This window comes from Dama dama, chromosome 22 (genome assembly GCF_033118175.1).
Source record: "Dama dama isolate Ldn47 chromosome 22, ASM3311817v1, whole genome shotgun sequence".
Classification (NCBI taxonomy): domain Eukaryota; kingdom Metazoa; phylum Chordata; class Mammalia; order Artiodactyla; family Cervidae; genus Dama; species Dama dama.
Genome location: NC_083702.1, coordinates 51,660,529 through 51,687,082, shown reverse-complemented (window position 1 = coordinate 51,687,082; position 26,554 = coordinate 51,660,529). Strand labels below are relative to the sequence as shown.

Genomic DNA, 26,554 nt, shown 5'->3' with positions numbered 1-26,554 from the left:
TAACAGTAGCTGAATGCCTGCTGGGCACAGGCAGCGCGCAAGGCCTGACGCACAGAGTCTCCTTGGGACAGCTCTGCAGGCTGGGGTCCTTCTGTGATGAATGAAGAAGCAGCGAGGTTGCTCAAGGTCCTGCAGCTGCTTCAGGAACAGAGGCAGGGTCTGACCCCAGGTGTCCTACTCCAGGACCTGGGCGCCCAGCCAGGGCACCATTCAGCCCCTGGCACACATCCACCTTGCATTAGACCCCTAACAGGCGATGGGCATCCAAAGAGGGCAGAGATTAGCTCCCCAGCCCCAAGGATCTGGAAATGTGGGTGATGCTTCTGGGCCTGTGTGCACCACACATGCAGGAAGCTACAGGACCACAAGAGGGCAGCCTACTCTGCCAGGGGGCGTGGCACAGGGGGGTTTGTGCCCTGTCCCTCTGACCACTGGCCAGAGGCCACTTTGGAGTCCTATAGCCCAAGGGTCACATGTCTCTACAGATTTGCTGTACCTGGCTTCACAAATGCCCAGGGCTCTTTCAGTGACACTTGGGAATCCCTCTGCCACTCACATCTCCTTCCCAAGGACACTTTCTGGGCAGTGACTGGCAGCAATGGGTGTCAGAAGCTCCTGAAAGCTACGGTGCCAGGTCGGCTAATCCAGTATAGAGATCATGCCAGAAGCCAGGACACGGGGTGCCTGGAAGGGAAGCCTAGTGAGAAGGACAGCCCTTGTAGTTAGCATCGAGGTTGAGGGCAGGGGCTGAGTCACATTCGACTCCCCTCTTCTGCCCTCGCACCCCCTCCAGCGGGTACATGACGACATTTAGGACCGGCAGCATCACTGTGTCTTTCAGAGGCTGGCCGTCCCACTACACTGTCAGCAGCTTGAATGCAGATATTGTGACTGACTGATGTGGTTTCCCAGTGCCTAATGCAGTGCCTGCCACTAGGTTGGAACTGGGTAGATATTTTTTTAATTGAATTAATTTACATCTTTGCTACCAAGTCCATAATACACTCCCACATCAACCCAGTTATCTCCATGACCAATTTGACTTCCCTCTGGAACTCTGTTCAAAAGGCTACAGCCAGAGGTTGACATCAAAGTGCTTTGCTAATACGGAAACAATGATAAATTGATTTTTGAAGGGAAGATGATAATTGCAAATCCATTTAATTCTTCAATAGTTTGAGTAAGTTCTGGAGCTAATTGTCTCCCATTTTTTATATGTAGCACGGGGTTAATTATTTTATCTCCCCGGGTGCTGTGAGCATCAGATGAGATCATGCCTGCAAAGCATGTGACAAAATGCCTGAAGGAGAGTAAGTGCTTGATAAAGGGTCAAGCAGGGCCAGTTCTAGGGCAAGGTGAAGAGAAACATGTCTTAGGTGCAAAATTTAAGGAGGCATCAAAAACTCAGTGATTGAGAGAAATCGTTTTTTAAGATTATATACGGTGGCTGTGACAAACTGCCACACACTGGGTGATTTAAAGACATGAATGTATTGTCTCGGTTCTGGAAGCTAGAAGTCCACAATCTGCATGTAAGCAGGGCCAGGTTCCTTTGGAAGCCTCTAGGAGAGGGTCCTTCCTGCCTCTTCCAGCTTCTGGAAGCCCCAGGCATTGCTGGGTTTGTGGCCGCATCACTGTGGTCGGTGCCGTGGTCTTCACTGGATCATCTTCTTGCTGTCTGTGTCCTTTCCTCCTCGTATAAATCATATTGGGCTGAAGCCGCTCCACTCCAGCAGGACCTGATCTTAGCAACTTATATCTACAGTAATAACTCTACTTCCATGTAAGGTCTCGTTCTGAGGTCCTCGGAGTTAGGACTTTGGAGGGGATGAAATTCAACCCATGACAATGATATTTTTAAATTATCAAGCAAAACATCAAAATGTTAAAAAAAAGAAAAAAAAGAGAGAAAAGCAGGATTCCACTCTGCATTTGAACTCCCCTGCTTTGCTTTGCTGTCCTCACCCTAACCCAGCAGGATGCTGTCTTTATTCAAGCTGAGCTGGGCAGTTGTCAGTATTGTTAGAAGATGCTCTAAAAGACGTTGTAGGGAAGTAGAAGAAGAGGGAAAGCCTTCCGTGGGATTCTAATGGAATGGACGAGAGAAATAAAGAAAGAGAAACAGCCCCGACAGCTGTCAGCCAGTTGCTGGCCCAGTTGTTGCCAGCAGGCCTTGGTGTGGCCCTGCTGAGCGTATGCAGCGTCACAGAGCGTAACCATCCCTGATTCCTCTGTCCGTGCTGGAACAAGACAAAAACTAGGCCACCGCCTTGTCAGGCCTGGATAGAGAAATAAACAGTGACAGGGGGCAACCTGACCGCCGTCTCTCCCGGCTAAGATGAGTGGCTGCCGCTACTTCTCCAGGACCGCCGCAGCCCACCCCAATGCCAGCCCTGCTGAAGTGGACCACTGCTGTGTTCCTGGGGATATTTGGCGGGCACAGCAAAATGGATAGTTGCAGCAGAATGTGATCGTGAACAAGGTACAAAGAAAGTATTGCTGGAGCCCAGAGAGACACAGGTTCTGTTCTGGCACCTCTGAGATGATACCACAGGGGAGAGGGGCTTTAGCTGGCCTGGAAGGATGAGGATTTCAGCTGCATGCAGAAGGGAACACAGTGGAGGCCAAGGCGTGGAGTTGTGAAATACAGCGTGCGTGTCCTGCCACCTCCGCTGGGCACGGTCTTTCCCAGGACAGCTCCGCCCCCATCTATCCCCAGACAAGCCCTCCCGTTTCTGCCTGGCCAGCCCTCATAGCCGTTGACTCATTGCTTGTCGGGTTCAGTCACTGAGTCTTGTCTGACTCTTTGGAACCCCATGGACTATAGCTCGCCAGGCTCCTCTGCCCTCCACTGTCTCCAGGAATTTACTCAAATTCATGTCCATTGAGTCAGTGATGCTATCTACCCATCTCATCCTCTGTCTGCCCCTTCTCCTCCTGCCTTCAATCTTTCCCAGCATCTGGGTCTTTTCTAATGAGTCGGCTCTTCACATCAGGTGGCCAAAGTACTGGAGCCTCAACATCAGTCCTTCCAATGAATATTCAGTGTTGATTTCCTTTAGGATCGCCTGGTTTGATCTCCTTGCAGTCCAAGGGACTCTCAAGAGTCTTCCTGAGTACCACAGTTCAAAAGGATCAATTCTTTGACACTCAGCCTTCTTTATGGTCCAACTTTCACACCCGTACCTGACTACCGTTATGTCATATGACTTGTATATCGTATCTTATGCATAGCATTGATCACACCATGTTGTGATGGGCTGCTTTCTCCTGCCTTCCAATTGTGAGCTCTCTGTGGGCAGGGACCTCGAGTCATCAGTCCCAAGCACAGCGCCCTGTGCATTGATGTTCAATACCTGTTTTGAAGAAGGTGAGCTAGTGAGTCTTCCCATGCACTTAAATGCTAGGATGTATAAAATGAAATGGTGAAAGATGAACAGGAAAATTGTTAAAGGTTGGAGTCAGCTTGGAGAGGACCTTGTTTTCCAAACAGGAATTTAGATTTCATTAGGTTAGCAACTGGGAGTCATTGAGATATTTGGGGAAAGATCACCTTGATGCCATTACTGATCAAATGAAATGGATAACATGGAGAGGTGAGAAGTCAGACAAAGTCCAGGTAAAATGCTACTGCAATAGTCCTGGCTAAATAGGATAAGAACTTGCAAGAGGATGGTTCCCATGCAGATTGAAGCTCAGAGGATTGAGGGGGATATGTAACAAAGAATGCAAAGAATGTGATGGTTTCTTAGATATTTGGAATACTTAAAACCTAATTCATCCTGCCTTTTCTGGTATCTGATTAGGATTTAAGCTGGTGTCTTCTTAATTATGTTTCACTTGAGCTAATGTTAAATTGACTTATGTGTCCTAAACACATGCATTGGAGGCAGGGTAGTGGCCCCCTCAGAGATATCCATGGTCTAATTCCTGAAACTTGAGAATATGTTAGGCTACAGGCAGAGGGAAATTAAGATTGCTAAATAGGTGATTTTAAATGGGAGAAGTTGCCTGGATTATCCAGGTGGGCCCAATGTGGTCACAAAGGTCCTTGTAAGTGGAAGAGGAAGACAGAAAAGAAAGGACCAGTAGAGTTGGCTATATGAGAAGGATTTGACCTCATGTCACTAACTTTGAAGATGGAGAAAGGGGCCAGGAGCCCAGGAATGCCGGCAACCTCTAGAGGCTGGAAAGACGAGGGAGCAGATTGTCCTCTAGAGTCTCTAGAAGAAATACAGCCCAATGGATAACTTGATTTTAGTCCAGGGAGACATATTTCAGACTTCTGACCTTTGTCGTTGTTCAGTTGCTAAGTCATGTCCAACTCTTTGCAACCCCATGGACTATAGCACACCAGGCTCCTCTGTCTCCTGGAGTTTGCTCAAATTCATGTCCACTGAGTCAGAGATGCTATCTAACCATCTCTTCCTCTGCCTCCCCTGTCTCCTTTTGCCTTCAGTCTTTCCCAGTATCAGGGTCTTTTCCAGTGAGTTACCTCTTTGCACCAGGTGACCAAAGTATTGGAGCTTCAGCATCAGTCCTTCCAGTAAATATTCAGGGTTTATTTTCTTTAAGATTAACTGGTTTGATCTTGCAGTCCAAGGGACTCTCCAGAGTCTTCTCTGGCTCCACAATTTGAAAGCATTAGCGCAAGGAGACAGACTTCAGACTTATACAGAACTATGATACAACAAATTTGTGTTGTTTTAAGCCACTGACTTTGTGGAATTTGTTACAGCAACAAAAGGAAACCCATGCAATACACTTCACAGGGGGTGGACAGAGGATGCTGGTGACTTAGACAGTAAGTCTTTCTACAAATGAGCCACAAGCTGAGTGCTAAAGAGATGAATATTTATGTCAAATGCCCTTCATTTCTCATTCCTTTTTTTCTTTAAGTATTTATTTGGCTCTGCCAGGCCTTTGTTGCAGCATGCAGCTTCTTCGTTGCAGTGCACGGGCTTCTCTCTAGTTGTACCGGGGCTCAGTAGTCGCAGCACGTGGACTTGGTTACCCAGCGGCGTGTGGGATCTTAGTTCCCTGACCAGGGCTTGAACCTATGTCCCCTGCATTGGAAGGCAGATTCTTGACCACTGGACAACTGGGAAGTCCCTCATTTCTCAATCCTGAAGGGATCTGTTTCAAGCTAGTCAGTGTGGCTTAGTTATTCCCTAGCCTTTTGAATTTCTTCTTTACACTTGCATTGCCCTCATCATTTGGGGAGTAGATTTTCTATAGATTCCTCCTACCAACAGCAATTGAGTCAGTGGTAGCATTTCCCTTTTAAACGTGACAGGTGTGTATATAAGACATTATATTAATTCTTGTGATGAGGTATCTGAAGATGAAGTAACTAACTTGAAAGCAGGGAAGAGAACTCCAATGCATGTGATATGCCACCTGTGCTTTATATACATGTTCTCAGTAAACTCTATAGAAATCCCATGAAGTGGGCATCATTTTCTACATGTTATAGAGGCTCAGCAGTAAAGAATCTGCCTATCAATGCAGGAGACTTGCAGGAGATGAGGGTTCACTCCCTGGGTTGGGAAGATCCCCGGGAGCAGGAAATGGCAACCCACTCCAATATTCTTGCTTGGGAAATCCCATGGACAGAGGAGCCAGGCAGGCTGAAGTCCATGGGCTTGCAAAAAGAGTCAGACATGACTGAGCAGTCACACACACATAGACAAATACAGTAAGTCCCCTACATACAAGTTGTGAACTTTCAAAGATGTGAACATGCATCTGATTCCAGCAAGAAACCAGAAACCGTGCCATGAAATTGCAGCTTGCCCTCCATCTCCTATGGCTGACGATCCTTCAGCTCTACTATTTCCCACCTCCCCTCCCTCTTCCAGTCAGTAATTCTTCTTGCCTCTTCACTCAGTGCCAGCCCTTGTATGCCAGCTGGTGTGCTATACTATTGTGAAGGTACTGTACGGTAAGATTTTAAAAGCTCTCTTTATTTTTGTTTTGTATTTATTACTAGTGTGAAAATTATGATAAACCTATTAAAGTACTGTATTATATAGCCTATTGTGTTAGTTGGGTACCTAGGCTAACTTGGTTGGACTTAACAAACATGTGCTCAGAGAGGAACTCATTTGTATGTAGGGGACTCACTATAAACTGAAGCTAATAAAAAGAAGCCAAGATTCAAACCCAGGTCTCTTGGACTTCAAACCCATGGTTTTCCCCACTTCCTCAAGCAGAATCTCAGTCTGCACTATCTGAAAACAGTGCCCTTCCAGAGTCTCTGGAGGAAGTATGTATCAGGTAACGAGAAGTCCCCATTTTCTGTCCGCAGTGTGCAGCTGTGTGCATGGAGTGTGCAACAGTGGAATACACGGCGACGGGAGCTGCGAGTGCTACTCCGGGTACGCTGGCCGCAACTGTGATGAGCGTGAGTGTTGCTAGTTTCCTGGATTCCTCTGGCTTCCCTGGTGGCTCAGACGATAAAGAATCTACCCTCAATGCAGGAGACCTGGGTTTGATCCCTGGGTCAGGAAGATCCCCTGGAGAAGGGAATGGCTACGCCCTCCAGTATTCTTGCCTAGAGAATTCCTTGGACAGAGGAACCTGGGGGGCTATAGTCCATGAGGTCGCAAAGAATAGGACATCACTGAATGACTAACAGTTAATATATCACACAAATCAAATACACATGTATGTATTTCACATGTGTGTTCATGTACTGGGGCCCTAGGTGGGTGATGTGCATCAAATGTTTTGCTGGAATGTCATCAAAAATTTAAAAAGGAGGAGGACAAAAAGAGAGGAAGGGAGAGGGGGATAGGAGGGGCAGAAGAAGAGGGGAGAGATAATATGGAAGATGGGAAGTCCCAGAAGGTTTGGGAACAATGGGGTGACATGGCTGCAGCCATGTTTTAGGAAGGCCCAAACTGGTGGCCGTGTGAAGATGGGATGGAGAGGAAGACACTGGGGCCATTGCAGCCAGTTAGGTCCCTCGTAAGGGAGCTGAGGCATGTTCTCACTTATAGGTCTCAAAGACAGAGCACATCAGCAGGAAATGGAGGCTCACCAAGGTTAAGTGATTCACCAAAGTTCACAAAATAATGAAGAGCTGGGTGGTACTCAAGTCACTGAAATTCTCTACACAATCGATCCCCTTGGGCTCAATCAAGAGATAGAGGTCACAGGGTGATTGCAACAAGGGAAGTTTAATATAAAGAATTAGTAATAGGAGAGTGGCTATAAACACACAAAATAAATCATAGGGTTGATGGGGCATAACAGAGAAGGTGACAGCCATCCCTAAGACGAAGTTCAAATCGTGTGGAGAAGGTGTGGTGGCAGCCCACTTGGAAGAGGAGAAGTTTGCTGGTTTGCCAGAACAGCGTGGGAGTACAGCCACCCGGCAGGCAGGCAGCAGCTGCCAGGGCGCCGGCGAGCCGAGGCCGAGGGGCACGGAAACACTGAGGACCCTGTGACCTGAGAACGTGGGGGTCCTCTGGCCTAACACAGCAGGGGTTTATTTCTTACTCAGGTAGCAGTCCAATGTGGGTGTTCCTGGCTGATACCAGCTCCCACCACATGGTGTTTAGGGATCTAGAGTTTTCCACTGTGTGTGTCTGTCAGTCTGTAGAACCTCAGAATGCTCTGCTTTGAGCCACAGAAGGAAGGATAGAGTGTAGAGAAAGATCTGCTTATAAAGTCTAGACTGATACACAGAGTGCCCAATATTCCATCAATGTAAGCAAGTCATATACTCCCACCTGGATGCAAAGGGGGGTTGAAAATGTGACTCTGAAAAGGCAGCCCCTTCCCAGCAACAATTCGACTTTATGGAAGAGGTGAGGGGATATTCTCTATGAATTTTTTAAATTTTAATCTTAATTGAAGGATTATTGCTTTACAATATTGTGCTGGTTTCTGCTACACATCAACATGCATCAGTCACAGTACACACATGTCCCCTCCCTCCTGGGCCCCCTCCCACCTCCCACCTCCCAGCCCACCCCTCTGGGCTGTCACAGAGCACCAGGTTTGAGCTCCCTGCATCACACAGCGAATTCCCACTGGCTGTCCATTTTACATATGGTAATATGTATGTTTCCATGCTGCTCTCTCCATTCGTTCCACCGTCTCCTTCCCCACCATGTCCACAAGTCAGTTCTCTATGACTGTGTCTCCATTGCTGCCCTGAAAATAGGTTCATCAGTACCGTCTTTTTAGATTCCATATATATGCATTAATATATGATATTTGTTTTCCTCTTTCTCACTTACTTCACTCTGTATAATAGGCTCTAGATTCATCCATCTCATTAGAACTGACTCAGATGTGTTCCTTTTTATGGCTGAGTAATATCCCATTGTACATATGTACCACAGCTTCTTTATCCATTCATCTATTGATGGATATCTAGGTTGCTTCCATGTCCTAGCTATAATAAATTAGAATACTTCCTAACACCATACACAGAGATAAACTCAAAATGGATTAAAGACCTAAATGTAAGATACCCTCTCTGAATTTTTGATTCAACCAGCCAGTATTGGGAGACAAATGTGTACTTCACATTTGTGCACATCTTGAGAGTTATTACTTTGCCAACAAAGGTCCATAGTCATGTATGGATGTGAGAGCTGGACTATAAAGTTGAGCACCGAAGAATTGACGCTTCTGAACTGTGGTGTTGGAGAAGATTCTCTTGAGAGTCCCTTGGACTGCAAGGAGATCCAGCTAGTCCATCCCAAAGGAAATCAGTCCTGGATATTCATTGGAAAGACTGATGCTGGAGCTGAAGCTCCAATACTTTGGCCACCTGATGCAAAGAAGTGACTCATTGGAAAAGACCCTGATGCTGGGAAAGATTGAAGGTGGGAGGAGAAGGGGACGACAGAAGATGAGATGGTTGGGTGGCATCACTGGTTCAATGGACATGAGTCTGAGTAAACTCCGGGAGTTGGCAATGGACAGGGAGGCCTGGCGTGCTCCAGTCCATGGGGTCGCAAAGAGTCAGACACAACTGAGCAACTGAACTGAGAGGCATATGCTGACTGCCCTTTGTTCCAACATCTTTCTGAGGGTGTCTGCATAGCGAACAGCCTTGGAAGATATGAGGCCTCCCTCAGGAGCAAATACAGGCACACTTACTGCCTGTTACTGGATTGCCTCTCAGCTCCAAATTCACCCTTCTTGCCTGCTCTGTGAATATAAAGTAGGCTTTGAGCTATTTCTCATTTGCCTGCCAGCAAGATGTGAAACCTCACCAACAGAGGGCGCTAAAGGGACACCAGAGGAGGAAGGGTTTTCTCGTCTTTTCTCTGGCTCGGCACACTCACCAGTTTTGCTCCGCTGCTCAGCCCTGCAGTTTCTCCAGCACTCGCTTCCTGCGGGGATTAGGAGGCTCCGGTATTTGATACCTGCATGCCTTGTCTGGTGATTGACTCAGGCAGCAGCAGCATCACCCGGGAGTCCTGGACAGCGAGGCTGCTGCCCCAGTTCAGTTCTGCACACCCTCCCCTCAGCCCCATCCGCACCAGGGGCCCCGCAGGACTGGCCGCCTGCAGAACTGACCGCCCACCTTCATGCCACTCAGCTGGCCCCTGACGCCACCCCGCCCCACTCACACACAGGAGCGCACCGCGCTTCTGACAGCCCGGGCTTCTCAGCTCCTACTTCCGAAACATCCTGAGGTGAGCGGCCTGCCCAGGGGCCAAGGGAGCCCTAAGGCTTGCCACCTCCCTGTGGACGACCTTTGCTGGAGCCCCAGAGGGATGGAGTCCAGTAAGTCTCACCATCGGACACCTCAGCAACCTCTCCACTACAGAAGTGACCAAGGTCCTGTCCTTTCCAGTGGCATCTGTGTCTCAGCTCTGGAGGGAGGAGGACTTGCTCTCATCTTAACCCAAGAGGAGTGATGGCTCTTTATTTTTCTCCCTTTATTCTTTCCAATTCTTTTTAACTCTCAGGAGCCATTTTAATCTGTTCGTGAATCTTTACACTAAAAGTTTCCCTGTTTAAATAATTGTGTGATTTCTATCTCTTACCCAGGCCCTAACTAAAACATCTATTATTTAGAGATAAACAAACAAAACAGCATTTCCCTTCCCTAAGTCAGGGCTCGTCTTCTGTAGTGACACCTGTCCGGGTCTCAGTCTGGCCCTCTTCACATTGCCTGGTGGCAACTGGGGCTTGGAAGAACTGGTCCATAAATGCTAACCCTCTGGCTACTTCTCCTGATATGAGTGATAAACTGTCCTTTATCTCTGACCCCAGCATGTCATATCTTCCAGCTGCATCCGTATTACCGTGCCAGTCCAAATTGTTTGCTTTGCAAGCTGGCTCCTTATTTTAGATTCTTTATCATTTTTAAAAGCCATCTAAGCACTATCTATTGATATATTATAAAATACTATGCAGTCTTTAGAGATCAAGGTACATCCTTAAATACCTCCATAATGTTAAATTAAAAATTAAGTTCTTAAATATTTTAACAGGATTCCATTTTGTTTAAAAAATATCTTATATGTAAATGTATTACATTGGGTTTTGCCATTGATTATTTTGAGAGTGGGATAGGAGAATAAGACTAAGAAGACAGATACTTTTTGCCTTACAAATTCTGTATTTTTTTAATTGTTACAAGGAATCTGTGGTCACTCTTGTAATATAGGAAATATTGTATTTGTTGAGCTTTCTTTTAAGAACTGGTTGTACTACTAATGCAGTTACCTCAACAATCTTCCTTTCCAGCCATCCCGGAATGTGCAGCCTTGCTTTGCCCAGAAAATTCCAGATGCTCACCTTCCAGCAAAGATGAAACAAAGCTAGAATGCAGATGCCTTCCCAATTACAAAGGCGATGGCAAACACTGCGAGCGTGAGTAGAACCTCCATCCTGCAGGTTTATTCATTAAGATGGTTAGATCCCTCATCAGAAAAAGCCTCACAGCCTTCTTAACATTAACACAATGAACACTTCTATTTCTCTCTGTGCAGCTGAATGATATATACTGAAAGTTCTAGGCAAAATGCTCATCATGTGGTAGCTCTTCAATAAATGATCATTTCTCCTGTTATCAAAGTGTATCTATAGATTTTTAGGGCTTCCTTAGTGGCTCAGACAGTAAATAATCTGCTTGCAATGCAGGACACCCGGGTTTGATCACTTAAACATATACATGTTTTTGCTTTGTATCACCTGAATCAGTGTTAAGATAGAATATAGTTTGTTTGCTTCTTCCTTTCTCCCTTCTTTCCTTGCTCTTTCACTTCATGAGAGGTTGTAATTGGTTCTGAACATGCTATTGGAACCAGGCCATCTGTGTATAAACAGATCTGCCTGTTAACTAACAACATGACCTTGGACAAGTTCTTGAATCTGCCTGTGCCTCCATTTTCCTGTCTATGAAATGGGGATAATAGTGGTAACTACCCTAGAGGATTATAAGGATTAATTGAGTTCATATATATCAAATGCTTAGAAAAGGGCCAGTACCTATTATAAATTCTTTAAATGTTGGTGCTTTCTTTCATGCTATTTTATATTTAAATCCACACATATCATGGCATAATAATACATCATCACAGTACTGATAGTTATCATTCCTGCAAGGCATATATAAATCTATTTGGTAGGTGGAGGTGATCCAGAAGGTAAGATGAAATGTTTTTTATTCTCTCTTGAAACTGCTAGATTGCCTGCAGCTTCCTGGTGGCTCAGAGGGTAAAGGGTCCACCTGCAGTGCGGGAGACCTGGATTCGATCCCTGGGCTGGGAAGATCCCCTGGAGAAGGGGACGGCTACCCACTCCTGTATTCTTGCCTGGAGAATTCCATGGACAGAGGAGCCTGGCGGGCTACACGGTCCATGGGGTCGCAGAGTCGGACCCAAATGAGCGACTTTGACTCTTCGCTTGGCTGAGCTGTGCTCTCCCATCCCTCACAGCTGATTCTCCCGCTCCCTCCCTGCATGCAGTAACCACCTTGTTTGGTCATTGCTTCTCCAGCCATCAATCCGTGTTCGCAAAACGTCTGCCACCCTCAAGCTCAGTGCACCTACCTGGGACCAAATCAGCACCGGTGCACGTGTCAGGAAGGCTACCGCGGGGACGGCCAGGTGTGCCTGCCAGTGGACCCCTGCCAGCTTAACTTCGGAAACTGCCCGACAGAGTCCACGGTGTGCAGATACGATGGGCCTGGACAGGTGAGCTAAGGATGTCTGGAACTGCTAAGAGCAGGAGTAGGACCACCCGCCGAAGGTCAGACGGTGCCAGGGTGTAATTTGTCATCCATGCCCTCCTACTTCCCCCTGTCCATGCTCAGGTTGGGCTTCCTCCCCAGCCAGACCCGCACGTGCTTGGGGTCAACCTCAGTGAGCCCTAATCTACCCTCTGAACTTGCCCTTGCCCGGCTTTCTAGTCAAAACTTCACTGTCTCTTCTATCCCCGTCCTGTTTGATGACTGACAAAACACATACATATGACTCAAATTTGATTAAGAAATTCATCGTTAACTGTTAAGTGAATGTGTAATTGACTTTTGCCCACAATCCTCCATTCTCTCTAATGTCTTTTCAAAGTGACAGAGGACTCTGAGGACCAAAGAACTGTCCCAAAAAGATAAATGCTGATAAAATGTTAGGCAGCGTGGACAGATTTGTAGGGAGCAATGAAGATGCCCTGCAGTAAGCCATATGTGTTTCTCTAAATCACATCATGACCTTGCCGGGTAAAATTCAGCCTGGTCAGGAGACCTTTGCTGCAGAATCCAGATAAGAGAGACCTTTCCCCAACACCTCATTTACCCACCAAATAGTGGGTGCCTACTGCAGCCATTATTGCACATGACATGTCCAGTGGAGGAAATCCATCCACACAGGAGACTACAGCTGCCTGAGTGAAAGGAAAGGCTTCAGTGCCTGACCAGACCCAGCCACAGGTCCCCAGCAGTCTCCCCTACACCCCCTGGGGATGCTCCTAGAGTGCCCTGCAAAGAATCCACCTGTTTCATCTCTGAGAAAAAGAATACATCTCACAGCATTTCTGCTATCGATTTCTGAGGCAGGTTGGCAAGAAATTCAAAGGGCTGAATTCCCATCTTCTAAATGGGATCCCTTGTGGGAAAAGTCATGTTACATTGTGAATCAGGGCTCCGTACCTTGGGAGTGAGATTAAAAATATACCTTGTCCCTTAAAAAAAAAAAAAAGAAGAAGTCCCCAGGCATATTTTCAAGTCTTAGAAACATCATTCACACAGAAACATTGTTCACATTCATTTTTTCAGAACAAGTCATTTCCTCAACCTGGGCATGATGAACACTTTGAACACTCTTTGTTGTAAGGAGTGTCCTGTACATTTCAGGATGGTTAGCAGCATCCCTGGTCTCTCATGACACTGGCGCCTTCTCCTGTTGTTAGAATCGAAAATATCTCCAAGCATTACTGAGGTCCCTTAGGTTGAGACTCGCAGTTGAAAACCACTATTCTAGAGAAATTATACATCTGAACGTCAATCTCCACTCATCTAAATCTGAAAGCAGGAAATATGGCACCAGGGAGGCCCAGCGTTAGCAAACCAGGAAACTGAAAGGTGAATTACAAAGTGTATGAATTTCCAAACAGATGAGAAAACATGATTTCCAATTTTAGATACACTGATGAATTTTAATTTCAGCACATACTTTAGACCTAGCCCAAGTCAGCTTGCATGCCAGGATAAAAACAGGAATTTAAGAATGTCAGCCTAAGTGACTAATGAAAACTGTTTTGTTGTTCTCTTCCCATCTGCTGAAGGCTCACTGCGAGTGTAAGCAACATTACCACAACTTTGTCCCCGGAGTGGGATGCAGTATGACCGATGTGTGTGAATCTAACAACCCCTGCCACACGCATGCAGACTGCATCACCATCGCACCAGGCCAAACCAAGTACGTCTTTTCAGTTCCACCACGGTCTTTCCAAGAGGGGGAGGTGGTGGCCAGTCAATGCTGAAATGTCCTTGAGGGGCAGGAAATGTGTCTTATTCAGCCTTGCATCCACCCCCCACCCCCACACAGCACAATGCAAGGAGCATAGTAGAGGCTCAGTACGTCTTTGTATAATCAATGAATTGTTCAATAATGGTTTCCTTGATAGTGATCTTGACAACACCCTGAAATATTGACCTGATCTGAAGACATGGTATAAAGTGGTCAGAGCATGGGAGAGTGAAGCCGTTGCCACTGGGAAAACGAATGTCCATTGCAGACAGGAGTTTGACCTCTAATGCACTTATCATCTATGAAACAGTGCTTGTCAGTGGTGCAGAATACGGGGAAAGTGACCACTGGGGAATGTGAACATACGCAAGTGGTGGTTTCTGAACTCCAGGTTTCAAAAGAAGGGGTTTACCATGAGTAAAAAATATTGGCATGAAAATTGCTGAGACAGGGGCAGTTTACCTGGTGGGAAGATGGTACTTGGAGTTTAAAGACCTGGGCTGAAGCCTCCGCATTGGTATCTGTCAGATTCATGACCTTGGGAACATGATGTGGTCTCTCTGGCTTCACTTCCTCCATCTATAAAATGAGCGGTGATGTCTACTTCATACAGTTGTTGTGAAGATTCATGAGAGAATGTTCTGGAAACTCCTCTCCAGCTGTGTTCTGTTTTATCAGTGGGTGAACTAAGGCTGGAACCCAAGCCTTTTGTCTCCCAGACGGAGGTTTGCATCTCGAGGCGACTTTTGGTTCTCATTGTCACCACCATCTGCAAAGAGCCCAGTCTGCTGCAGTGAGCTCAGAGCCATGGGAGACACAGAACAGTTTCTGTGCTTCCTCTAGCATACTTTTTATAGATGGGTCTTGAATGGGTGGATCTTCCCAGATAGGTCTGATGGTCACTGTGTTCTTTCTGGGCAAGTAAATGAATCTGTATACTCTGTGGCTGGAAGAGAAAGAGCGTGGGTATCAGAACCCTTGGGTTCAAACCCAGCTCTGCCGCCTCCCTTAACCTTTATGACTTATTCCCTCTGTCACAAAAGGGGAAAACTTCAGCCTCCAAGCAGGGCTGTGATGAGGATTAAATGAGGTTGCGTTCATCCATCTCTGAGAGGAACCAGGCACAGGGAAAGCACTCCATGCACACCTTGCACACACAGACCCCTCCCAGACGTACCCGCAGGCGCACACACATCCGCAGAGCACGTCCTCTGCTGAAACCCAGGTTCTGACAGCGACCGCAGCACAGGCCAGCTTACACATTTTGTACTATCCTCTGAGAAGACTTGAGCAGAACACTTTAAACATTTTCTTTCTTCCATAGTTGAGAAGATAAAATAGAAAAATGAAACTGGAATGTCAGAATAACAGAAGTTGCATTAAAACTTGTGTCTAGAATGTCAGGAGAAGTAATCATCAGTGTTAGGGGTCTGTGTGTCACTAAAAAAATCTCCTTGACTCCCCACCAAAAGAAAACTCTCCTCAGCTGGGAAGTTGTTTTTGTCATTGTTTAGTCAGAGTCATGTCTGACCCCTTTGCGACCCCATGGACAGTAACCTACCGGGCTCCTCTGTCCATGGGATTTCCCAGCAAGAATACTGGAGTGGGTTGCCATTTCCCTCTCCAGGGGATCTTCCCAGCCCAGGGATTGAACCTGCATCTCCTGCATGGCAGGTGGATTCTTTAGCCACCAGGGAAGCCTCAACAGGGGTGAAGCCTACGTTAAAGGCTGGCTGAGTGACGTTGATAAAATATGGGGCCATCAGTAATTTAGTTCACCCAGAAGAGGGATTTATTTGGTCTGTGCCTTCTCAATGTGACAATCAGTCTATGCAGAATATTCCAAATCATGCTGCATGAGCCATACAAGATGACCCATGCTTTGTCTCTCCTGTCAATAGCCTTAATGGTGTTAGTAAGCCCATTTCACAGATGAGCAAACTGGGGCTCAAAGATGTTAAGTAACCTTTATCATGTCATCATCAATTATTTGTTTTCAGGCTCATTTCCAGCAACATGATGGTAAAGGAGCAAGATATCTGTTGTTATTATCTTTATAGCCCTCTCGCCTAGCACAGTTTCTAGATTTCAGTAGGTACTTCGAAAATAATTGCTTCAACAATGAGGCACTGTCCCAGGTGCTGGAGTACAAGGAGAAGAAATAAGGTGGGATCCAGATTCTAGGAGAGCTTCCAGCTAGCAGAGGGGGAAACACCTGATGAGGCCATTCTGGTAGGAACGGTTGTGGTAGAGGTATCAACAGGATGCTTCTGTGGGGAAAATGTTGGGAGGTCAGGTAAGGCTGCCCAGAGCAGGTCACACCTGAGCTATGAGAATGGTCCTGGCAGGACACCCACCTGAGAAGAACAGAACAGTCTAGAAAAAAAAGCAAATTGTTGCTAGAATTTTGCATGAACAGCAAGAAGGAGACACAAGCAAGATTCCCCTCTTTGACGTTTTGCATGCCTGCTAAGCACTTGAACTATATCCCATAGATCAGAAGTCTCCAACCTATCTAGCACCAGGGACCTGTTCCATGCACTGGGGTGGTTTCAGGATGATTCAAGCACACTACATTTATTGTGCACTTTATTTCTATTATTATGACATCAGCTCCACCTCAGATCATCAGGCATTTAGACTCTGGAGGTTGGGGACCCCTGCTGTAGACAAAAGGAGCCCCTGAGAGAATTAAGCACAGAGATGCCAGATTGCCCTTTAGGACAGACCACCCAGGGCTTCTGTGAAAGACTGACCTAACCAGAGGAAAACTCAGGTCAGAAAGATCAATTAGGGAGTCATTGCAGCAATCCAAGCAAGGGATTTGTTCAGAAATGTTTTTTCAGCAAACACTGAAGATATATATCTTTGTGCCCTGGGACTGATTTAGAAACATACCTGGATTAGCGAGGGTCTAATTGTCCTTTGGGATTGTTCTACACATGAGTCATACCTGTGGTATGCTTGCTCACAGCACCCTTGCATCTCTCCTCTCTGAATTGTTCTTCCCCGTCTCCTGTTTCTCCCTTATCCCCAAGATCCTGGTGAATGTCACTTTCCTAAGCAGCTTGCCAATTTCAGCCAGCTGCCAACCAGTCTTTGCTAGGGAGCAGTGGTTTGCTAAAGCCAGGGCTTATTGAGTCCTGAGAGCCAATGATCAAATTCTCAGGAACTTGCTGGCTGGTTAGTGTCACAGTAGTTTGAGATTGGCCAAGGTGGGAGTGTGAACCATGGAAATTGTCAAAGGCTTCAAATCACAGCTATTTTTTCCCCTGGAGATTTGGGTGTTTAACATCTACCAAGACATAACTGCTAGTACATCTTTAATTTCATTTCTCTTTTGCAAACCTAAACTATTATATAAAACTCTGTGACTTCCCTTGTTTATGTATTTCTGTTTATTTTACAACTATTCATTAAATACATACTATGGACCAAGGCTTGCGCTGGATCTTGGGTTTATGAGAATGAATAAATACACACATTGCCCTTGTCCTTACTTTTTTCTCAAATCAGAAGGGGAAGTAGATCTTAATCAAATAACCACTCAGATGAGGATAAAATTACAACTGGAACTGGTGCTGCAGAAAAGAGCCACCTGGTGCCATGAGCTCCATGGCCCACTAAGGGGGATGTGATGTACCAAGGGAGGGGAGGGGATGGAAAACCAAGGGAGCTTCCCCTAGGAAGGGATGGTTGAGCAGAGATCTCAGAAAGGAAGAGGAGGGGAAGAATCTTCCGAGCAGGTCCACAGCTCTGACTCTTTACTTGAGGCCAGCTTCCGCAGCTTATTCTGACTCTGCGCTTCTGCAGTAGGGACCGAGACCCACATTTATAGCAAGTCCTAGTGGTTCTGATGTACATGGGCTTTTGCTCGTGTTGTTATTCAGTTGCTAAGTCATGTCCAACTCTTTGCAACCCCATGGGACTGCAGCATGCCAGGCCTCTCTGTCCCTCACTATCTCCCTGAGTTTGCTATTGCTCATGCTTGGAAAAAATATTGAAAACAAAGAGTATACAAAGAAATCTAGTGTAGCCAGCCAGGCTCCTCTGTCCATGGAATTCTCCAGGCAAGAAATTTGGAGAGGGTTGCCGTTCGCTTCTCCAGGGGATCTCACCAACCCAGAGATCAAACCCAAGTCTCCTGCATTGCAGGCAGATTCTTTACCATCTGAGCCACCAGGGAAGCAGTGTTTACATATGCACACATAATTTATTACATATCCACTCCTTGTGGGCTGCTCCATGTTAGCCAGCATGTTAGGAAGGCTCGCCTGTGTTCACCCCACGATTCTGGCCTTGTCTCTACCCCGCTCTGAGCATCACCTTCCCTTTCTGCACAGTGAGAGGTTTGAACTGTATGATCTCAACATTCAGTGACTTTGGGACCCTGAAAATATGTTTTCACCCTCTCTGTAGATGCACTTGTCGGAAAGGTTACGTAGGCGATGGCTCAACCTGTTATGGAAACATCATGGAGCGACTCAGAGAATTAAACACCGAACCCAGAGGAAAATGGCAAGGAAGGCTGACCTCCTTCATCTCGCTCCTGGGTATGCAGGCATGGGTGCACATTTCCACAGAAAAGGCAGCCCTCTGGTGGGCAAGGACATCTGAGACACACAATCACTCAGAAAGGGGTACAGGATAGGCAAGCCTCATATCTAGCAGGAACAGCCCCTTCTAGGAAGGGCAAGTGGAAGGAAATGGACAGGCAGATGTCCCAAGGAGACAGGAGTTAGTGCCAAGAGATCCAGTAGTGCAGCAGCTGAGGCAAAGGTCCTGGGGTCACCTCTGAGTAATAGGTCTGCAACAGCAGTGAGATAGGCAGCTACAGACGTCAGGATGGATACCATCCTCTTTTCCTTGACCGTATGGGTCCTCCAGATGGGAAACAACGTTGACAGGTAATACTGGCAGGCGGTATTCATGCTGTTTAGTGGAGGTGCTGTTTGAGTGTGGAGCATAGTCTTGATGGCATGTGACCGACCGTCTCACTCATCACTGGGTGTTTAGCATCCTTTCCCACCCCTGACCACTAACAATCTAGAGTGACGCATTTTCCACCAGTCCCTGGATAAGGTGACGGCCAAAAACACCCTCCTGCATGTCCAAAGGCCCCCAAGAGGTCATCACCCCTCCCTCCCATAAGAATGAAATAGAGCCGATTACAGGATTAGACAAGATTTTCAATGAGACACAAACTTTGCTAATCAACAGAAAATGGGCTTGAGCAATCAACCAAACCCATAAATATCAGTATCTAGAACTGACCAGTCAGCAAGCGTGATTTCCCAGAAAGAGCACAGACAGAGAAGAAAATGTTCTGTGGATCAGTGCTTGTTCTCAAGGCAAATAACATGCACCCTACACAAACAGCCTGCTCTTTGCAAGCACCCCATGGGCAGTCCGGCCTCACCGGTGGGCCTCTGGGATCTCCCTCCTTCCTCTCTCTGCTTTTAGAATGTCAGTGGGAGCAGACGAAGGGAACAGTGTCCTTTGCAGGCTGTACAGACCCTCAGGCATTCCTCTGGACAAAGCCCAGTCACCCTTCACCTGCCTGGTCGACAAGGTGCTAGGACACGTGGCCTCCTGTCTGAGAGCCCCAAGCCCAGCCTGCTGTCCCAGCTCCCCAGGAACGTGGAAACAGGACCAGCTATGAAATTTATAGAGCCCCATGCAACTGAAAAGACAGGGGTTCTTTGTTCAAAAAGTACTGAGCATGTCGCAATGGCAGCCGCAAAGCGTTAAACCAAGCGCAAGGCTCTTCCGAGCTCTTCCATGTCCTGGATGAAGCCAGAGCTACATCTTTACTCACTAAGATGCTGACCGCTTGGAAATTCAGGCACAGGGGCAGGAGGTGGCCAATGATCTTGTCACGTGACCCTCACAGAGCTTCTCATCCCGGGGTATCTTTGAGCCAAGACTGTGGTTGCAGGGAAAATCACACAGTTGTGAGGAAGATTTCGCATTCTTAGCATTTCACTTCCTCGAGGGCCTGCATAATACCAGTTAGAACAGAGAAACTCGGGAGTCAGAGGGTGTAAGTGGACCACAAGGGTCATTGCCTGATTTTACTCCTCATGTGCCACTGACCCATTTGCTGTTTTCTTTCTTTGTGTATTTTGACTCCTAAGACAAAGCCTATGCCTGGCCACTGAGCAACCTGGGACCATTTACTGTGCTGTTGCCGACAGACAAGGGATTAAAAGAATTCAATGTAAGTATTTAAAATAACTTTATTTTATAAATAGGAGCTAAGCCCCCCCCCCCAAAAAAATCTTAGTAGACAGTATCCTCTTTATCTAAAGTGGGAAACCCCCATTAAAATTAAATCTACTGATGACAAGGATGCAATTTCTTTTGTAAGCTTTTTGCAAAATATGACACCCTTAGGGATTGTATACAGATTAGGAGTGCACAGCTCAATGAACCGCCACAACGTGAATGTCCATGTATCTAGCAAGACCATTTCCAGCTCCCTACAAGACCCCCCAGTGCCCCCTTCCAGTCATTACCCCTCAAGGGTAATCCCTAAGGGTTCTCAACTGCTATCACATGCTAAATAAGATTTGCATAATGCAAAACTGCTCACTCACCACGGGAAGAATTAAATTTACGTACCAGTTAGGTATTTGTTTCTTTAAAATCACCATAAATGGCCATGAGGATAGAGGAAACTAGAAGTGTAGTCATCAATGTGAGCAGCCGCTATCTCAGATAATGGCCCCCAGTGGGAATGAAACCCATAGTACCCAGCGGAGGCATCCCCTTGTAATAGTATCAGGGCCATAGTTGACATGGTTTAATGTAGATAGTGGACATACTGATTTATATGGAAATGGTTTACCTTAATCCAAGATATTTTGTGATTGTAACGTGTGCTGAAGTAAATCAACACCCAGAGAGTTTCAGACTCTTTCCTCCTAATATGCCACTGCCATTCATCTGCCCAAAATGAGCATGTCATTAATCTTTGGAGATGCACTCATATCTCCCCTGTGGGGTAGAAGAGCTAGTGGATGTTGAAGGTGTCTGGGCTAGACACTTTGCGGTGTGATCGCCTGTTTAATATAGAGATTGAATTTATACAGGATTAAGAAAGGTCTCTGTTGAGTGATCTTTGATTATATAATATTGACCAAATGTCCATTTGGTCCAGTGAATTTAAAAATTCTTAATTTTTCTATTCAAAAGCTCCATTTGTCCTCCCGTTTTTTTACACAACTTCATATTTCATTCCCAACTGATTCCTGGGCTCAAGATGACTGATTCCTTGACTCTTGCCACCCACCTTGGTCCTTCTGGCCTGCTAGAAGTTTCCCTGGTTGGCCCACTGGTTCCCTGCTAGAGCATGCCCCAGAGTTTGAGACCGTACCATGTATCACCTCCCGCTCTCCAAATTTCTGCCCCCTTTACAACCTGGCCCAGGGGAGCTTAACTCTGGGAAAGTCATCTGTACCTGAAAGAGCCCAGACTCAAGCTGTACACTCACTTTGATGTTCTTGATGCTGAGCGCATCATAGCCTGAGTCCCAAACCTCATTTTTCTCCTCCAAACCACCATAGAGATGGAAGGAATCGGCTTTCTTTTCTCAGGTAAGAGAGTTTTTGCTGGATAACAAAGCTGCTCAGTACTTTGTGAAACTCCATATAATTGCTGGGCAGATGAGCACTGAACAGATGAACAGCACCGACACATTCTACACTTTGACGGGAAAGCCGGGGGAGATCTTCAGTGAAGATAAGGTAAGGATCTCTCTCTGATCTTCACTCCCGAACCAAAGTGTCCACTGAGTCCGTGGCCACAGCGGGCTCGCTCTTGGTGTCCAGGGGTTGTGAAAGGTTATGAAGAACTTCTTTCCTTGTTCCTCATCTGTCACAGGACTTCCCTACGTAGGACAAAAACGAAGAGCCAACACTGGCAAGGGTCAGGTGCGGGGGGGATGGACTGTTAATAGAAATGGGATTGTAAAGTGATTTTGCCTTGGTCTGAATTAGTTTTCAAGGCAACCATCATTCAACTGCCAGCAGGAAGGAGAAAATTGACAGTAAACCCATTTCCTAGAAGCATCAGCACAGAGCCGGATCAGCACTCATCTTAGAAAAGGAAATGGATTGTTTGTTTTAGGTGGCGAAGTATCCACCCTCTCCAGTTCAACAGTCCATCTCTCCTAATGCCATTAATTCTGTTTTGTTTGTTTTTTAAATAATTTTTTGTGACTTTACTGAGCTGAAGGGCACATGGTCAATCAGCAGAGAGTGGTGGGGTGGGTAGGGTTGGGGGGTGGTTATGACCTATCTGAGACCAGACCTATCTGGTTGCATTTCACCAAGTATCAATAGTTGATAGATCAGTGAGCACTTACTACATGCAAGATACTGGGGTAAATCTCTATTTGTGATATTTAAGGCTCACAACAACCCTGTGAATGTTTTTCCAGTGGGAAACCTGAGAGGTCACTCAGTAAGGGCCAAAGGCAGGATTTAAACTCAGGTCTGTCTGATCCTAAAACATGAATCATTGTAACTTTTTTTTTTTTTTTTTTTGGCTGCCCTGGGTTTTTGTTGCAGTGTGTGGGATCTTTTCCATGACACAGAGTTGCCGTCATTGAGATGTGCAGGTTTAGTTGCCCTGCGACATATGGGATCTTAGTTCCCCAACCAGAGGTCAGACTTGCATCCTTTGCATTAGAAGGCTGATTCTTAACCACTGGATCACCAGGGAAGTCCCCCAAAGCCTGGATCCTTAACCAGTATGTTGTATAGTGTGTATGAGGATGGATGGATGGATGGGTGAGTGAATGTATGTATGGATGAAGGTGTGGTTTCCTTTCTCACAAGGACATGTGTTGATTCATTCACCTATTCATTCAGCACATATTTTTTATTGTGTGGCTCTTCTGTCCAAAACACTAAAGTAGGTAAGTAATGAGTTTACAATAAATTGAAGAGTTTCGGGTCCCTTTGTAGCTTGCTGTCTTTTGGGGGAAGACTATACAGTAATTTCTTATTCCCATTTAGCAATCATTGATATTTTGAAGTGATTTTGTATATTATCTCATTTGAGCCCAAGGAAATACCTGTGAATTCAATGGGGCAGAAACCATCATCCACATTTTAGGTTAGGGAACTTATCCAAGATCATATAGCCAATAAATGACAGAACCCAAGGATTTAAGACTTCTTCTAATCCAGTGTTTGATTTTCAAGGACACACATTAATTTAGTTTTATTTTTCCTTGGTGTTTTAGGACAATCAGATAAAGCTTAAACTCTACGGAGGCAAAAAGAAGGTAAAAATTATACAAGGGAACATACTTGCTTCCAACGGGCTCTTGCACATCCTCGACAGAGCCATGGACAAGGTGGAGCCCACGTTTGAGAGCAATACTGAGGTGAGGACTTCAAGTAAAAGTGATGTCCCCAGATCCATCTTCACTTGTTCCTTAGAGAGTCATGTTCATGAAGAAAATGCAAGTCAGCACTATGTGCTTGTATCTCTGATTTTAGTAGAATTCTGACACCTCTGTGGAGAAAGAGAAAGGCATGCAGTAGGTGTAGGAAAGAGGTTGATTTTGTGATCTTTTTCATCACCTGAGTTCTCACCTGAGAACTCAGACCAGTTGTCACAAAAATTTATCCCTTGTGTGTTGTGGAGAAAGGCATATCCTCCCTGTGATAAAATTTGTTCCCTCTGATCTATTTGATAATGGCCAAAGACTATTTTGTGGCTTCCCAGGTGGCGCTAGTGGCCAAGAACCCACCTGCCAAATGCAGGAGACTTAAAAGATGCAGGTATGATCCCTGAGTTGGGGAGGTCCCCTGGAGGAAGGCATGGCAACCCTCTCCTGTATTCTTGCCTGGAGAATCCCATGGACAAAGGAGCCTGGCGGGCTGCAGTCCACAGGGCCGCAAAGAATCAGACATGACTGAAGTGACTTAGCATGCAAAGACTTTCAGAACGTGCAGATCTGAACTACTGTTTAAATAAACACAGAAAACACATGTATAATGTGTTGTGGTTAGCCAGAGCCTTTTATAGATGTCCACTTTCCTCTTTATTTCCCCTTAGCTTTCCATCAGAAAAGTGAAAGTGTTAGTCACTCAGTTGTGTCCGACTCTTTTACCTCATGGACTGCGGTCCTCCAGGCTCCTCTGTCCATGGAATTCTCCAGGCAAGAATACTGGAGTGGATTGCCATTCCCTTCTCCAGGGGATCTTCCTGACCCAGGGATCAAACCCAGGTCTCCTGCATTTCAGGCAGATTCTTTACCATCTGAGCCACCAGGGAAGCCCATGGAAGTCCACACTTCCATGAAATCCTGTCATCAGTCTTTTCATGTTAGAGTAGCTGTTTCCTAAACCACCTCCCTTTTTTGTACTGAACTTTAAGCCAAATGTCTCTTTTTAGCAAACCATAATGACCATGCTACAACCAAGATACAGCAAGTTCACATCTTTATTAGAGGTATGTACTTTTTATGAACTCCTAGAAAGTTTTTTATGTCTAGTCCTTGGTACAATAAAATTAGCAGGGGGTATCAATTATAAATACTTTCTGGGGAATTCATATATCTATCTGAGATAGGTTACAGATACAAATTTTCATTTCTTAAACACAGAAAACCAGTGTGGGACATGCCTTAAATGAAGATGGGGCTGGTGGACCATACACTGTTTTTGTTCCAAGTGATGAAGCATTGAATAACATGAAGGATGGCACTCTTGATTATCTCCTTTCTTCAGAGGTATTGTATCCTGTGTACTCTAATGGTGTCATGATAGCATCACTGCTTCAGTCTGTACCTACACAGGCTTTTTCTAAATTAAGGACAACAAATAAGTAGCACATGTACCACTTACATTTCTGCAACCAAGGCAGACATCATTAATCAATCACAGTGCTCTGTAACTAAGCCTAGATGTGGCTACAATCTCCCCAGTAGAGTTCCATGTCACTGTAAGACCAGTCGATGTCCTTTCTCTCCTAAGATTTCTCAATAGCAAAATCATAAATTTTAAGTTCCCTACAACTCTAAAACCATCTAAAAAAAGAAGCCTGGCATGGCATTCTGGGTAAAGTCTAGGTTAAATGTAAAAGGAATGTTATTTTTAGGGGCTCCCAACTCTCCTTTCTATGGCTTTCAGTTCTCTCCACAATAACCCTCTCCTTATACATCATAAACCTTCAATTCTCTCATGTCCTCCTCAAGAAAGGAGATTTGTTTTACTCTTTCAGTCTAGGGTAAAAATAATGGACACCATTTAAAGTGTTTCCTCTTTCAGGAATAACAGCCTTAAACGGGAAAGAAAAGTGAAAGTTCCTCAGTCATGTCCGACTCTTTGCAACCCCATGGACTATACAGTCCATGCAATTCTCCAGACCAGAATACTGGAGTGGGTAGCCTTCTCCAGGGGATCTTCCCAACCTAGGAATCAAATCCAATTGTCCTGCATTGCAGGCAGATTCTTTACCAGCTGAGCCACAAGGGAAGCCCAAGAATCCTGGAGTGGGTAGCCTATCCCTTCTCCAGTGGATCTTCCCAACCCAGGAATCAAACCAGGGTCTCCTGCATTGCAGGCGGATTCTTTACCAACTGAGCTATCAGCGAAGCCCAACTGAAAAGAAGGTTAGCTAATTATGAAGTTTTTTATTAGAATGCCAAATAGTGAAATTATAGGAAAGGCCACAAGCTTTTTCCCAGTGCCCTGAGGTCCTGCCACCATCTTGGAAATGGGGCAAAACTACTTGTGACCTTGTGTAGATCAGTGTTGATTACACAGGGGGTCTGAGTCTCTTAGAGTAGTGATCCTCAAACTTTAGCGTGCTTAAGAATTACCCAGGGAGGGCTTCTCTGGTCGCTCAGTGGTAAATAACCCTGCCAGTGAGGGAGACACAAGTTCAACCCTGATCCAGGAAGATCCCACGTGCCGCAGAGCAACTACGCCCCTGTGTCACGATTGTTAAGCCTATGCTCTAGGGCCAGGGAGCCACAACAAGAGAAGCCACTGCAGTGAGAAGCCTGCACACCACAACTAGAGAGGAGCCCCCACTTGCCCCAAGAAATGCCTGTGCAGCGACAAAGATCCAGCACAGCCAAAAATAAGTAAATAGGCTTTTTTTAAATAAGAGAATTACCCAGGAAGCTTGTTAAGTAGGCAGATTACAGAAGCTCACCCCAATAATTCTGATTTCATGGCATCGAAAATATACATTTGGGTAAGTACCAGCTTTCTAACTCAGATATCAAGTCACACTGTTTTGGGCACTTGAAACTTGTTGCCTGAATGATGCAGAGGGTCACATGGATACATCCCTTTCTAGAATACTTTCAGGTACCTATAAGGATATTCCACATCCAGAATGCATGCATGCTTAGTCACTTCAGTCATATCTGACTCTTTGCAACCCTATGGACTGTAGTCCCCCAGACCCCTCTGTCCATGGGATTCTCCAGGCAAGAATACTGGAGTGGGTTCCTCCAGGGATCTTTACAACCCAGGGATAGAACCCGTGTCTCTGCCTCCTGCATTGGCAGGCGGGTTCTTGACCACTAGCGCCACCTGAGAAACCCTGCATTCAGAATACTTTTCATTAAAAAA

The 26,554-nt window shown here is 45.9% G+C and overlaps 1 protein-coding gene across 1 annotated transcript in view; it reads left to right on the top strand.

Moving 5' to 3' along the window:
- The window catches only part of STAB2 (stabilin 2), a 167,679-nt gene that overhangs the window by 25,623 nt on the left and 115,502 nt on the right, over window positions 1-26,554 (top strand). The window contains exons 6-15 of the mRNA XM_061125502.1: window positions 6,311-6,406; window positions 10,726-10,851; window positions 11,980-12,176; window positions 13,765-13,898; window positions 18,369-18,502; window positions 20,087-20,169; window positions 21,548-21,697; window positions 23,203-23,346; window positions 24,363-24,419; window positions 24,574-24,699. Coding sequence (XP_060981485.1) covers window positions 6,311-6,406; window positions 10,726-10,851; window positions 11,980-12,176; window positions 13,765-13,898; window positions 18,369-18,502; window positions 20,087-20,169; window positions 21,548-21,697; window positions 23,203-23,346; window positions 24,363-24,419; window positions 24,574-24,699 — 1,247 coding nt within the window. The remainder of the gene's footprint in view (window positions 1-6,310; window positions 6,407-10,725; window positions 10,852-11,979; window positions 12,177-13,764; window positions 13,899-18,368; window positions 18,503-20,086; window positions 20,170-21,547; window positions 21,698-23,202; window positions 23,347-24,362; window positions 24,420-24,573; window positions 24,700-26,554) is intronic.